Source organism: Amphiura filiformis, chromosome 10, assembly GCF_039555335.1.
Source record: "Amphiura filiformis chromosome 10, Afil_fr2py, whole genome shotgun sequence".
In the NCBI taxonomy this organism is placed as follows: domain Eukaryota; kingdom Metazoa; phylum Echinodermata; class Ophiuroidea; order Amphilepidida; family Amphiuridae; genus Amphiura; species Amphiura filiformis.
The window spans coordinates 48819641-48835896 of NC_092637.1; the positions used below are offsets into that span (position 1 = coordinate 48819641).

Here is a 16256-nt window from a genome sequence, read left to right on the forward strand (position 1 = left end):
CCATCTTTGACATGCGCAGAACCACATCAAGTTTATAGTAGCAGGCCATGAAAATATGCATGACAAAATTCTCTATCTATTGACTACTTTATCCAGACGATGGTGGACTACATTATTCAATGTGGCAACAGCCAAAAGCGTAAACAAAACAGACAATATGACGGCAACACTGCCTGCACGATAGACGCAATTATTTTTTCCCGGAGCCAACAGCAAGATCCGTTTTGAGCTCTATTGGCCGGGTGGCCCCATTACAGAAAAAAAATGCACAAAATATATTTCCCAGTGCACTGTATACATTTTCACATGAAAATAAATAATTTTAAATTCAAAGAAAAAAGAAGAAAAATTTTTTTTAATCATCTCCGGGGCTGGGAATCGATCTCGGGACCCTTTGCGTGGGCGGCGAGATCAGTAACCACTACACCACGTAAACTCATTGGTACACACAGTGTAAATTTTCAGGATGTATCGTAACATACCGTATCGTGCGTTATTCATACAAAAAAATCAAAAAAACAGTACTTACAATGAGGTTCACTGGCGAACCTCAACGGATTTAGACTGATAAAATAGTGCTTAATAACATACGTACAGTTTTGGAATAATTTGAGACATTTTTGTGTTTACGTGTAAAACCAATGACGACGTCAAAATTCAGCCAATCTTGGCCGGCCCCCCCTGACTTTATCTTGTAATTTAGTTTTAGTGTGTTTAAGAAACGGCTTTTTTTAAAGAGTTCGTGTACTTTATGTGTATATTTTCACCCGTATAAACTATTCAACTCGAGGGCGCCTTTCCGCTTTATTTAAAATAACTTTTAAGTCAGAGATAGTGGGCTAATTTAAATTAGAAAGAGCGAACTTTATTGAAAATTAGAGATGTATAGTGGGCTTTATATAAAATTAGGAATAGCGGGCGCTATTTAAAATTAGAGATAGCGGACCTTATTTGAAATTAGAGATAGCGGACCTTATTTGAAATTAAAGATAGCGGACCTTATTTAAAATTAGAGATAGCGGACCTTATTTGAAATTAGAGATAGCGGACCTTTTTTAAAATTAGAGATAGCGGACCTTTTTTAACATTAGAGATAGCGGACCTTTTTAAAATTAGAGATAGCGGCCCTTATTTAAAATTAGTGATAACGAACCTTAGGTATAGCGAACCCTAATCGAAATTAGTGATAACGAACCTTAGAGATAGCGAACCTTAATTAATTAGGGATAGCGAACCTTATTTAAAATTAGTGATAGCGAACCTTAGGTATAGCGAACCTTTATTGGAATTAGTGATAACGAACCTTAGAGATAGCGAACCTTCAATAAATTAGTGATAGCGGACCTTATTCAAAATTAGTGATAGCGAACCTTATTTTAAATTAGTGATAGCGAACCTTATTTAAAATTAGTGATATCGAACCTTAGAACTAGCGAACCTTATTTTAAATTAGTGATATCGAACCTTAGAAGTAGCGGACCTTTATTTAGGTATAGCGAACCCTTTTCTCTATTAGAGATAGCGGGATTCTGTCTCCATAGACTTTACACGTTAGTGATAGCGAACCTTAGAGATAGCGAACCTTAGAGATAGCGAACCTTAGAGATAGCGGATCTTAGAGATAGCGGGATGTCACCATTGTAAGAGTGCATCACCTTTTGCGTCTAAACTCTTCAGTTGCTTTAATCTACAACGATAACACACTTTTAAACCCATAGCAATAGATTAAATAAGTCACACAAACATATCATTTTATAAACATTGCACATGAAATAAAACACGAACAGGGATATTGGAAAGCGGTAACTTTATTTTGATCTAAGGTATATATCACTATTACAGTTGCTCATACAAACATTGCAATGCAAAACAACTCACATTCTATTTTGATTGGCTGAAACATACAATTTTAATGCACATTTCACAACAAATGAAAATGAAAACGACGAAGAGGAATATTAGAAAGAGGTAACTTTTGATCTAAGCTATTTATCAATATTACAATTGCTCATAAAAAGCATTGCAGTATAGTTTCAAATGGTAGCATTTAACGTGTATCAAATTTCAATAAGGCAATTCCTATGATGCACAAACCTTTTTGACTAGATATTCATGTTATATTACGGTTACGATTAACTAAAATTGTACTGAACATGACTTTGCGCTCCACGAAGAAGGAATGCACTAAGTTTCATAACCTTTCCCGAAGACATTTGGCTTGCAATATTATATTCACATGCAGATGAGTAGCTATGAGTCTTAATTTTTCATAACCTTTCCCGAAGACATTTGGCTTCCAATATTATGTTCACATGCAGATGAGTAGCTATGAGTCTTAATTTTACTTTGTTATATTTGGACACCGTCTTCTATCAAAATATGTTTCCATATATTTCAACATTGCCTGTGATTACATGAAAAAGAGTATAATTTTCACTTATCTTTTTGTGTATGTACAATCTGAAAAATTAATGACATTAAACAAATCGTCAATTAATTAGACATAATATTTGACTTAATATACTCGATCTATTCTTTTGGTTACCACTCCTGTTACTTTCAAAAATATTTACAAAATACGAGTCACAACTTTTACAATCTACTTAGTTTTAAAGTTCTTTATTCATTTTTTTGTCAAATTCTTGAGTTTTCAATATAAAACATAGGCCCTATGTCAAAATTGTTATGTAAAATGAACATTCCAAATTATATAAACATTGCTTCAATAATTATATTTCCTAATAAGCTCCTATTCAGCTATAACGAAATAAATATATATACAAAAAGATCGAAAGACTAAATTATATCAAACACAAAATCTTGTGAAACGTATGAAATGCTAGTGATGATATTTCCACTCTTTCATACCATATTTGGGTGAGAAGATAACTTAAAAATATCATAATTCTGTATAAATCCTTTTTACCTCAGATAATTTGAAGTAATCATTATATAACAAAATATATTTACAATGTCTTTTAGGGGACACACAGAAATACAGTCGAAATTGGCTTCTCTATTTACAAAAGTGTAATTAGTGTAAACAGTTATTAAACTGTATAATATATCTCGATCTGTTTCCCCTAAAGTTAATGTCAAGAACAACTATATACAACAAATAAAACATGCTATATCATAACACAATAAAATTACTGTTCACTGCTATTATAATCTTAATTAAATTGTATTTTCGAGAAAGTGACTCATATTATCTATGTTTCTTGTTCTATCATTTTAACATTATTATTATTATTATTATATAAGCCTTCCCTAAACTACAGGCAACTTGAATAACTATAGTGGAAACGATTTCGTAAAGTCCAACAAGTATAACAGCAGTACAAATGGAAATCATTCGATAATAGTAGGCTAATCATAGTTTGAAGAAATCGGTTTCAGATTTCTTTTTCCATCTTCAGTACATCTAGTTCATGTATAGTTAGAACGCAACCGCATAATTCAAAATGATGGTAGTAATGCACCAGTCACTTTTGTTTGTGCACCAAATAACTGGCCTTTTGAATTCCATTGTGATGCATTTAGAATATAATTTGTAAAATGATTATTATGTAGGATTCAATTTTATTTGCCTAATAGTAAAAAATTGTGTAGTTAATTTTTTTATCCTTCTCTGCACGTCATCTGTGATTGTAGCATTCTATGTCTCACATCAATAAATTCTCAACATTTAATCTTTCTTTTACTCTTTCAAACACTCTTATACAATATGTATATACGTCGTACATGAGCAAAACATACAGACATTCATTAGATAAAACATACCGCCATTCATTAAATCCCGTTTCAAATTCAAATTCAGTTTATCCCTTAATATGTCGTATCTACTAGATGATTTGCGAAGCAAAATCAAACTTCTGTTCTGTTTTCTTTCGCAATATTCTATTTTAGAGCTAAAACTATTTAACGATTAGTAAAATTATTCCTATAATCAAAGCACTATCTACAAGTGCTATATATTGTTCTAAATAGAGCTACGATATAATAACTTCTGAGTACCTATATTATTTTGTCTGATTTCTAAAATTACACAATCTCTTCCAGTTTACTATTTGTAACAACACATACCGTAAAACCTCGTCTACAAGCATATAGAATGCTTCTGATGAAAGCTACATTAACCCAGGCGCCATTATGGAGTTTGAGCAAATAGATTACGGATCCAAGCATATACAAACAAGTATTATTTCAAGACCAATCTATTGTATTGGCATATTTACGCTTGTTTAGAATTAAATTAAATTTCATAAAAAATACTATATATGCTTGTAGACGAAGTTTTACGGTATTTCAATTTTTTTCAACCATATCGGTTATCTAAACTGTCTTTAAAGCAGATTTATTGAAAACATTCATATCATAATTACGATACATTGACACTTGTCCTCAAATAACTCAAGCTTGCTCCAAAATCAATCCTTGAAAGTAATACCTACTTCAAACTTAACACATTCTATGAAAATAGACCTTCCTCGATGCTATTCAAAACACTATATCATCTCAGTAACTATATGAGCATATTACAGGGGTCTATGCTGGTATAACCAGTGCGCTTTTTTTTCAACAATCCATATTCCAAAGTCAGTGTAGATACCATATGGAATTATAAAAGTATAAAATGAACCAGAGGAATGTTTTGTTAATACTTTGGTATTGCTGATAATAAGTATATACCCAGCAAACACAAAACGTTTTCGACATCATTCGCAAAAGGTTATAAAAGGTTGTCAGAAAACGTTTAAATGTCGGGTTATATAAAGGGTACATTAATGGTATTACACGTTTTCATAACATTAAATAACATTTGTTGGTAATTTACTGCACAGAAAACACAAATGTTTTACAGAAAACATTTAAATGTCGAATTATATAAAGGGTATAAAAACGTTTTAATAACATTCCAAAAACGTTATTTTGGAGTTGAAAAAATATTTTGCAAAAAATGTTTGCCCATAATATTTACAATAACGTTTTTAAAATGTTTTCACGACCTTTATATAACCCGACATGTTATTAAAACGTTTTGTAAAAAACATTTTAAGAACATTTTTGTGTTTGCTGGGTGCAAATATTTTAACATAATGTTATTTAAGTGTTGACAAAATATTTGGCCAAAAATGTTTGCAAAAATAGTTTACAAAGACATTTCGAAAACATTTTAAAAATATTGTTGTAGTGTGTTTTCATACAAAACGTTTTAAAACGATTTCATGACCTTTATATAACCCGACATTTTAATGTTATTAAAACGTTTTTACCTAAACCAAAACCCAAAATATAACTTATTTAAAACGTTTTAAAAACGTTTTTGTGTTTGCTGGGTAATCAAAGGCACTTCATTCAGCTTCGTTCTGCTGAAATTCTATTTGTATAAAATCAATAACATTTTGTGTATAAAATGTTATAAAAAGCGACTGTCACCATAAGTTTAGAGAAACGCACACCGTTTCCATATCATTATTAAATTTATTATATGCATACACACGTTTCAAAAATGCAAAGATCTAAATTGAATGCTAAACCCATCTTTCCCCATGTGTCATAAATTCCATCAATTGTTATCTTTTTCGTTATAGCTTGGTTATAATATTGGTTGTAGTGCTATCTATTAATACTATCCAAATGTCTTAACTAGGCTATATATAATATAATATGACAGCAGAAATATTACAAATGTCCACTCTTGAACAACTTTTTTCCATTCAATGTTATGTTAACTCTCTTCACGCGGGTGTCGACTGCAGACGACATGTTTAAAAAACATTTAAAAATTCAAAAATTTCAGAAATGTAACTTTTCATGCCCATATTTGGAATCAGCATGAAAAATGCATTAAAATGAGTACAAACAAGCCTAGTATTGGTTCAATAGTTCTTAAGATAGCTCTTGATATTTTGAGAAAATATTTCAAAACTTGAACTTTTTCCGTTGAAGCGCATGGCTAGCATGCAGAGCATTAAGACACTATACCTTAATTACTAAATATCGCTAGCCAGCAAAATGCTTTTAACACACTTTGTAAACTGTTCACTACTTTAATTATATGGGAGCTCCTTAGCTGCTTTTACATGCATAATAAACTGATTTTTGGTGCCTACGTTAGTCATGTATCCTTAGATGCATCCGAAAAAAGTGCAAATGTTATCGACTCAACGTCGATCAACAGAAGTGAATTTTCTATAATTATAATCAATATCTAAGATGCATGCTATAATATAAAAATATGACAGCATTCTGAGTAAGTATATTCAAATATATAATAAACAAATCAAACATGTACTCTATAATCAAGCTAAGATGCATTTAGACACAATACTAATATATATTAATTAAAAGTATTTCCTATTCGGTTTGACTTTGAACTTTTTTGCCAAGATTTTTATGAATGTTCAAACAGTAATAACATTGTTTTGAAGATGCCATGAAGAAACCCGAAAGAAGTGACTCGTGGTGACACTATTCATTTGTAGTGCTTTGTGCAAAACAATATGTACATTTTATAACAGTTATACATGTACTTATTCAAATAGGAGAAACCACATCAGAAAATAATAACCGATAACATTTCAAGACGTCACATTCTTGATGGCAAAAACTTTCTTGATATGTAAAATATGTCCGTGTTTAGCATACTTTTCTTTCCACATTATCAACCTTTGTCGTCAAGCCAAACAATTATACTTTCCTAAGCAGTTCTATCAAATACCTCTTCTCCTATACTATATCTTTCAGCAGAAATCACTCTCATCGTTTAAAATATAACACGTTTCCTCATAGTCAAAACACTTTTCTTCACGCAAGTTTTACAAAGCACGTTTACGAAAGACAACGTTTCCAAACTAAAATCATTTTGATAATACCATTATTTGACATCAAGAATGTGCAGTAAACTACGTGTAACAAAACATGACATTGAAATTTTGATGCGTCTTAATCAATCTATACCTTATATTATATATAAACCTAATAATAGAAAGTAATATAAAGTAGTAATGTTTCTCCACTTTGCCTCTCTTCTATCTCGCCTCTCTTCTCTTCCTTTCTCGTCTCTGCCCTTCTCCATTTTGAATCGTATACAATACTACGCAATCGATAACGCTCTATTGCTTATCGATAACACTATTACTGCTTTTGCTGTGCTTTTGGTAGCCTCAAGTACTCAGCAGCTATCATCCAGGTATCCACTGCATGGCGAACCTGCAGCTGTGGTGGAATGTATTCCAGTAGCCCACGAATTTCTTCACCTCCCTTCTGTTCTATGTACGCGTTGAGTGTGTAGATCAAACTAAATACGTGAAAAAATAACAAAAATATGCGTGAACAAAAACTGTGTGAATACATGTAGTGGTTCTCAAATCCCCATGAAGTTTGTGTTTTGATATTAAGGGTTTTATATGATTATATGATAACTTTGACGAAGCTATGCAATTCACGGTTGTTTGATAGCATGTAAAACACGTAATTTTTAAGAAAAGGTGAACACTGATGGCGCTATTTATCTTAAATCGCATTTTCATTTTTACAAGAGGTAGACACTGGTATAATGCCATTAAAATATCAGAAACTAGAGTAACAAATAGCAACGAAATTTTCAAACAATTTTTTATCATGAAATGTTAGGAATAACTTATATTATTTGGCTCAATTAAATTTGAAATATATGTAAATAGCGCCCTCAATTTGCACAAAATGTGCACAAAGTGTGATAGTTGTTGGTATTGTCCAGATGTAGAATTGATTATTATATAATATTTTGTTACAAAATTAATAAATGGTCACATCAAACAACTTGGCAACGTTTTATAGTCATTAAGGAGCTTTGAAGCGTATCCGCCCATTGCGTTGTCCGGGTTGCGCTGCTATATTTGTGGCCAAAACTGGAACACGACAATGATGTTTTGCTATATTTGTAATATTTAATATTTTGTAGCTTTATCAATACAAGTTCCTTTTTCCCGGCTCTGTGATTTTTTTAGTTCTTGAGAAGGTATCGCACATAATACAGTATAAATGCTCAATATAAATGGTTGGAGTATTCTTGCACATTTGCATCACAAGATCATGACAACGCCTAATTGAAGTAGGATAGTGAGAGTAATTCCTAGTGATATATTGGCAGCTTTAAGAGAAGCTAAGTAATCTCTATTTTGATCTTTGAATTATTACGTCTGATATGCATGTTCTTACCTCCACTCCTCAACTCTTGATTCCTGGTCTTCATTCATGTTTCCTTTTACTTCTAGGATGATGTATTCAAATAGCTCCGCCACAAACTGCTCAACTTTAATGTATTTCAAGGAACTCTCAAGGCCTGTTCGCAGGGTAGCTGTTTCTTCTGCAATAGTCTCTTCCGGAACTTGAAGGCAAAATTCCTCGCCAATACCTTCAAATGGATTCTGAAATTGTCAATATTATTCTCATTTGTTAGGAAAGATACTAGATCTATAATAATGTCCACATTTAACATGATTTGAGTTTTTGTTCAAACTAACTTGTGTGTAATTATGTTGTAATTTGTCTTTTTCCTCTTTTCCTCTGCTTCTGTACCTTCACCTCCTTCCCGCGTTCCTTCAAATATTAACTTAAGGCTCACAATTCTAATTCATAGGTCTTAAAAGAGGAAGTTGTTTTATTTTTAATGTTTATATAAGGAAAGGAAGAGTCCTGAAATTATCGAGTCAAACAAATTTTAGACGAGACAAGTAGAAAATTAAATGATCCCTTCATCATGATACGTGTTATTATTATTAATCCATTCTTACGTGTTCGTCCGCCGCCATTCTCTTGGCACGTTCAACAGCTAACAGATGCCATAGCGCAAGTAAGTGCTTCAGATGACAATGTTCATTTGCCTGTAAAAATAAATTTAAACTAAAGGTGACTAAGCATTACAACAGGACGTTTAGAACTTTTTTCTAGTTTTCAGGATATCACCCCTTTCCATTCCTACTTCAAGCTTGGTGAAGTCAGAGCCACATCTGACAAGATCTGGTTTTCATTCCGATGGTGTACCCATTGAAAACGTTTGATGGTACTTTCAATATATTACCGTACTTCTTGAACCAATTAATATAACCTGGTATTTGTGGAGAACCATTTTGCATTTTGTAAAACAAAAAAACAAAAACCTAGGAATATGTCGTGGCCCTTTTGTCGGAATGGCTCACATATTATAGATAATGTCCTTTAATTTCTTACACGTTACGAACATTCTATAACATCACATACCTTAAGACTGCGGATTCCGCGATCTGTAGGAAGTGTCAACTCATTCACCAAATAATCTCTCAAAAACATCTCTCCTTTTTGATCCGTTGACTCCACAAAACCGATTGCTATGTCAAGAGTATCTACACTGTCACAAAGGTCTGCAAAGGACCTGAAGTCACCCAAAATTCCTTGCTGAACAGAATCATCTAGGTGTTCCTGGAGATGTAAGAATTAAAATGTTTTAAGTCAGCCTTTCTTGTAATTGCAAGTATGGGTCCTGATACAAATGTAGGGATCATTTTCCTCCGACGTTAATTTTGTCGAATGTCACCGCAGCAACCTGAAACTCGACCAACTCCCCTAAATCTTTATCCCGAATATGGAATAAATCGCAAATATGTAACGGACTAAATCGGGATGGAATTATTGCAATACCACAGGTTTAGCGACAGCTTATATTTGTGGGCTGAAAATGTATTCTTCTTTGTTCCCCAGTTCTCATCGTCAACACTGCACATTAGAGTTCATGGAACATATGTGGCAAACAGCATGTTAATGATTGGGACAGCACCGTGCAATATTTTAGACATGAACTAAGTAATCTGAAGGCTGGCATATCAGATGTTCTTCATATTCAACTTGAATAGGCGGAGTGGCCTCTGAATGGAATATATTTTAAGCGGAACAAATGGAACATGATTCACACTGACCATTTTAATTAACCTCCAAATTTTTTGGCAGGAAGTTACCTCCTATATATGATATTATCAATGTGATCGTACTGACATTTCTGCCAATAATAATTACTTCACATGTCTCTTTTGCAGTTCTCTCAAGGAATAAGTTCATCATCTTAGTTAAAACTATCATTCTGAAGATCATACTCGCAGTAGCGAAAGCTCAGCATTCTAGTAAGGAATTATCTCGGGGAAAATTAAAATTCTACTCATGTTTACCGACAAGTAGTTTCAAACCGTACCTGTGGTATCTTCTTCCGAATTCTTCTGAACGTCTCAGCATTGCGGGCATCCTGCCTGAAAGAGAGTTGCTCAATTTTCTCAGCTAATTTTGGCCTTCCAATGATGAACCGATCTTCTATTTGTTTCTGTATACCTATCAAGTCATACGCCAGCTCGGTGCCTTTGTCAGCTTCCATTTTGTACTTGCTGTGGGCTAGTACCAGTGGTAGGAGTTCTCTCTCCGGATGAAATGCTACCAGGTGACTTTGAGTAGCATCAGACACTTTCATTGGTTCGGTCCTATATCAGTAAAAAATAACAATATCATTGCTCCAGTTAGTTGTTCTGAAGATCATAATATGCTCATATTGCATAACCTTGCTCCAAGTCCTCGGGCTTTCTATTAACTGTGCATCAGTTGAGCATTTATACACATTGATATATGTGAGTGCACACTACGAATGAGCCGTAAACTCGGCAAATTGTATTCTGAGTTACAGTGTAAAATATATGCGTGAAGGTCGTATTCATAGGAATCTCAATTCGGTGAAACAAGTATCTCATCAAACACTGTTTAAACCAATCAATAATCCTATTGCCGAAGAGGATAATAAGCTTCTACCTATTTCTATAGAATCCGTTAAATAGTTCTTGTCTTTGTTTGCTTTGGCTAAATCCTGTTCAACTGGTGGATAACAGAGCATCGTATTTTGTCTAGGTATGTATAACCAACAATTAACAATGAGAGGACATTCCTGCACCTCGTTGACTTGGGGATGATTTGAAATGACCGCCAATTATGACTGTTTGATATTTATTACCAGAAAAAGAGACACACGTAGAACCGAAAAAAAGGTACAATTTTGTTGAAGGATAGGAACAGATTTCAACAAACCATAACCCCACTTCTGGATATCGTTTGAAGTCAAATGATATACCATTTTAAAGCTTATGATATATATTTTCTAAACGCGAAATAAAACCAAATTGACCGGGGCCAACTTTACGGCTGATTCGTGGTGTCCTGTCACATATAATATGCTTATATACAACACATTCATACAACATACATAGAACATTATCCAATCATGCTTCTGCTTAAAGAGAAGTGGACATGGCATATTTAGTGCCCTGTCTCTAGTCACTACTTTTATGCAGTGTGCTTCATGCTATTGTAAGCAGCCAGCAGGGTTTCCCCGGATCAAACACATGAACACCAAGGTCATGGCAGTCTGATGCCAAACCCAGCATGCTCAATGCAGGGATAGAATGACATGGGGTGGGGGAAATAGGGGCCTACAAGCAATATAGACCTATAACCACAAAATACTCAATTAAGGGACGCACCATTAGATTCTCAGGGGGGGGCATGGGAGTTTGGGTCAGGCAGAATTTTTTTTTTTGCCGCTGAAGGCGGCGGAATTTTTTTTTTTTCGCCTCCAAGAGCACAAATTTTTTTTTTTTTCGCCGCCTTCGGCGGCGAAGTTATTTTTTTTTCAATTTTAATGTAAATTTGTATACAAAGTTGGGTGGGGGGAATTTTTTTTTTTTTCTCATCAGTGAGGCAAATTTTTTTTTTTTTTTCTCACTAGTGGGCAAAGTTTTTTTTTTTTTTCTCACTAGTGGGCAAAGTTTTTTTTTTCAAAAACTCCCATGCCCCCCCCTGGAAATCTAATGGTGCGCCCCTAAGTTTATTTTTATTAATTCGACAACAAAAGTCTAGGTGAAAATGATTTTAGAAAATGGAAGAAAGAAGAAGGATAAAATTAAAGGTAGAAACCTTGAATCAAAGCTAATATTACAAGATCATGTCCCTGGTTTCATAATTTATTTTTACTACCTCCGTACTTGCACCTGACGTATGAAATTAGTATATATGAATAAAAGCTAGATTTGCTGACGTCTCAATTTACAATGACGAATGGTTGCTTCACAAGGGGATACAGGTTTGAAGAATATAAAAAGCTTCATAATTTACTGTTAAGACTAAATACAGTTTTTAAAGTACTAAATGTTTCATTAAAGTAGATTACTAAATTAATAAAATCAGGTATTTTAATGAGATTGTCTAAGTAGTTTTCAGTGATTTTAAAAGCTTGCGTCATCTCTTACCCTGATGTATCATTGTCTTTGAGCCTGTTGTAAGTATCCATGAAGTCGTTATGGGTCCTTGCCAAGAAAATAGCCAGTGCCGTGGAGCAAACACCTGGTGGTTTACTTGTTGGTAGCAACATGGCTAAAGGAGAGTCCATATCAATAGGGTCCGTACAAAGATCACGTGGTACTTGGACATCTCCTTAAATAACAAATATTATATAGTAAATAATAATAATAAGTTTTTACGAGCATATCAAGACTTTCCGTCGATAGATTTTTATTGCCGTCAGTAAATATTTTTTAAATCAAGATTTTCATAACATATTGAAAAGGCAGAGAACCTTGCTCTATAATAAACTAACTATAGAAGTTCTGAGTAACTTTCATGAAAACTATCAAAAAAGTGCCTATTCTTATGTCTGTGTATGGTCCGTCACCTGTTGCCTGATAGTCTTCTAACATGCCCATGGAAACTTGATGAATTGTTTAATTATAATTAAATAGTTCGATATTATAAAGCGGTAACTTATAATTATGTTATATCAGTCTAGTCTCATATAATGTTAATAACGGCCTCGTTTAATAGTCCATAGTTCGAACTTCTGATTCTGGTTGCGAACAATATGTGGGAAATATACGAAGTTATGTGGTTATTGTAGTATTCTGCCAAACGTTATTCTTCTTTTTATTGATAGCTTTAGTATACTTAATTAATTTTAATTAATTAATTAATTAAAAGTATTTAAAAGTATTTACCATATCGATGTCCAGTAATTGTTTCTCTAAGAAGATTCCATGTTGATATGAAGACTGTCACTAGGCGTTTCAATTCTTCATGTTTAACTGTTGAAGAGGAAAAGGATTTGTTTGTGATAAATTACATTGTACATGTATTTGAATATATGAATACAAAAGCCACCCAAGTCCATACTTTGGCCAAATTGAGTTAAGCATGGGAAAGTGTTGCTATACATAGGCCTGTCATATGTATGAAAGAACCACTCAAATTCATCCTCTGTGTCTATTGAGCATGTGAAAAATAGCATGTATGAAAGAACCATCAAAGTCCATGATTTGAGTCTTGTAACACATTGATTGAAATCCAGTATGTATAAAAGTCCACTTGTAACACATTCATTGCTGGAGAGTGACTTGTGAAAAAAGAATGGGTTTAATCAAGGAAAGTGTGTGGTTTATATTAAATGGCAGAATGCTTATCAACATTATACATAACTGTGTGCTTTAATTTGTATTATCTTACTAGTGGTAATCTCATTCCAACATTATTGTCTTTGTATATGATTAAAAAAACCACCCAAGTCCAGAATTTAAAATGAACCCCAAGAAGTCCCTGAAATGCTAATCGTCATACCTAATACAGAAAGTCCCTGAAATGCTAATCGTCATACCTAATACAGTTTAACCCACCTATTTGCACGTAAAACTTACCATATTGACCAGGTAAATCTAACTAAAGGAATTCAAATAATACACCGGGTTTTTTTCTCAAAATCACTTCCCATGAACTTGGGTGGGTTTTGGATTCATGTATTCATTTGTACAATATAGAAAACACTTTTCTTTTTCTTTTTTGTATTTTGCTGCGGTGGTTAAGGGTGATATCCATCATTTCAAACACGACGTCGCTGTGTCAAAATTGTGTGGCATAGGCGGGTAAAATACCAAAACTTTATATCTTAAAGTATGATATCATGTAGATCAGCAAGACCAAAAAACCATGCGCATATTGCAATATCATCTACCTTTTTTGAAATTTCGTTTAAACCTACTCTTTTTCCAAACCTCCAATATAGTTTTGAAGCTATTATTATAAGGAAACTGAAGTTATTTGATGACACTGAATTAATTAATACCTGTTTTGCTACCCTGTGGCGCACTTTGAAGCTCATTCAAGAACTCTTCAATACTTGTCTTCTTGGCCTCGTTAGCATCAACACGGCGATTGAATCGATCTATGAGGAGTTGATGAAGGTGAATGATATCTGGCAAATGACGAACTTGCTGCAAAACATGTTCCTGATGAGAATAATTGGAAACGGGATTTATAACATCAAAATTCAAGTAATGCTGCTATTGTTGTGAGATTTACAATGTGTACTTGTATCCGTATATAGCCGATAAATTTGTTACATATACATTCGCAGTGCGAAAATGCGTCCTAAAGAGAAACGCGCGTGAGCACAAAAACGCACATGCATAAATGGTATCTCGACATTCATTTTGGTAGTGACATCAAAATGCGTCTTTGTGTCTGAGAGCGCGTTCGGATCTTGCCGACTTTAAACGCGAACGTAATTATTATGCTGTAAGTCCGAGAACGACGCGCGTTTTAAGGCTACGTTGAATCACGCATGATGTAGTTGCAATCTCCAGGTGACAAAGATTGTAGTTTAATTAGTACCCATAGCTCAAGAATAAAAGTGAAGAAAGAAGGAACAATAAGTGAAAAACAGATTTTCATAATATATTTCGAGCTTTGTGTACATAACACAAAACAAGATTTAACACGATATTATGCAGTTGAATATATTCCCAATTATGCAGTTAATTGTATGCCCAAATATCCAGAAAACATGAATGAAAGAAAATAGACAATAATGTAGCTGCACCTTACCTGTCTAAGAAAGCTTTTGAGGACAGCAAATGGGCCCTTTGCGTTGGGATCAATAATGCTCGTAGTGTCTTCTTGATCCACGTATTGTTGAACTCCCTTCAAGCTGATATTGGGACAGTATTGCCATACGACTGCGGAAGTGTGCAAGTTGATCAAGGTTTCTCTTGACACCTCTTTCATTTCTTGTCTATACAGTATTCGATTCACAGGGTTGTTTTTGAAGCGAACATCTTTCTCCAAAAGATTGTTTGCCTCCTCCAGTCTCTCATTCAATGTCTTAAAAATAGATAATGATAATAATAAATTATGATAATAATTCTTCAAGTAAATCATCAAGATACATTTCCAAAGATCATACTTTTTTAAATAAATTATTGCATAGAATTTAGTTTGATTCTATATCAAAACAACCACCCGCTGATAATGAAATAAATAATACCAGCCGCCCGCTGCCACTGGCGACTCTTAATACGTACCTTGACAGGGATATCATCACTTTAAGTAAGGGAAACGTTATATAATTACCTTTAAAACAGGAGAGATGTATGTTTCAGCAAAGGCTACTTCCCATTGGTTTCGCTTTTCTGAATCGGACCAATCCAAGACATCTATAGAAGATCAAGTAATAAAGTTTTTAAAGTTAATGCTCTGCGTGCTAGCCATAAGCTTCAACATAAAAAGTCCAAGTTTTCAGATATTTTCTCAAAATATCATGAGCTACCTAAAGAACCACTGAACCAATACTAGGCTTGTTTGTACTCATTTTAATGCATTTTTCATGCTTGTTCCAAATATGGTAATGAAAATTTACAATTCTGAATTTTTTGAATTTTTTTCAAAATGTGTCGTCTGCAGTCGACACCCGCGTGAAAAGAGTTAGCAACCAACAATACCAGATAAAACTAAATGATTTACATTCCAAATGACCAAAAAACGTAGACCTGAAAAATTTTCTTGTTTAAACGCAATGAACCGTCAATACCTTAACATGGCAGTGCGTCCTTGAGACTGAGAATTTCACCGGGCAAGGGCGCAAACTTATTGAAAGCAAATGCCCTACAGATGAATGTTGGTTGGTAATAATTTAGCAAAAATTTCAACAACAAAAAATACAACAAAGCATGTGAAATTAAATGTTGTTGCTATTTAACTTTTCGTGGATTTGAAGCAGCTTTGTTTTGGTGGCCTAGAAAAAAATAGTATATTTTCATGTATCGCACCATGTGATAGGGCAGCCTTCACCTAGAAATAATAATTGCAACCAAGATTAGCTTCCTGTGTTTAGGTACGGGTAGACTAAGACAAAAAGCAATTTCTTGTTTGGGAGAATTTCAAGC

General features: G+C 33.7%; 1 protein-coding gene across 1 annotated transcript in view; it reads right to left on the reverse strand.

The window, feature by feature from the left end:
* Window positions 1–7046: 7046 nt before the first annotated feature.
* Window positions 7047–16256, reverse strand: part of LOC140162981 (E3 ubiquitin-protein ligase rnf213-alpha-like) — a 64631-nt gene continuing 55421 nt past the window's right edge. Inside the window, exons 76-85 of the mRNA XM_072186307.1 lie at window positions 15445–15527; window positions 14920–15195; window positions 14159–14321; window positions 13041–13127; window positions 12300–12483; window positions 10208–10487; window positions 9247–9444; window positions 8781–8870; window positions 8206–8414; window positions 7047–7303 (exon numbers count right to left, since the gene is read on the reverse strand). Coding sequence (XP_072042408.1) covers window positions 7141–7303; window positions 8206–8414; window positions 8781–8870; window positions 9247–9444; window positions 10208–10487; window positions 12300–12483; window positions 13041–13127; window positions 14159–14321; window positions 14920–15195; window positions 15445–15527 — 1733 coding nt within the window. The 3' untranslated portion in view covers window positions 7047–7140. The remainder of the gene's footprint in view (window positions 7304–8205; window positions 8415–8780; window positions 8871–9246; window positions 9445–10207; window positions 10488–12299; window positions 12484–13040; window positions 13128–14158; window positions 14322–14919; window positions 15196–15444; window positions 15528–16256) is intronic.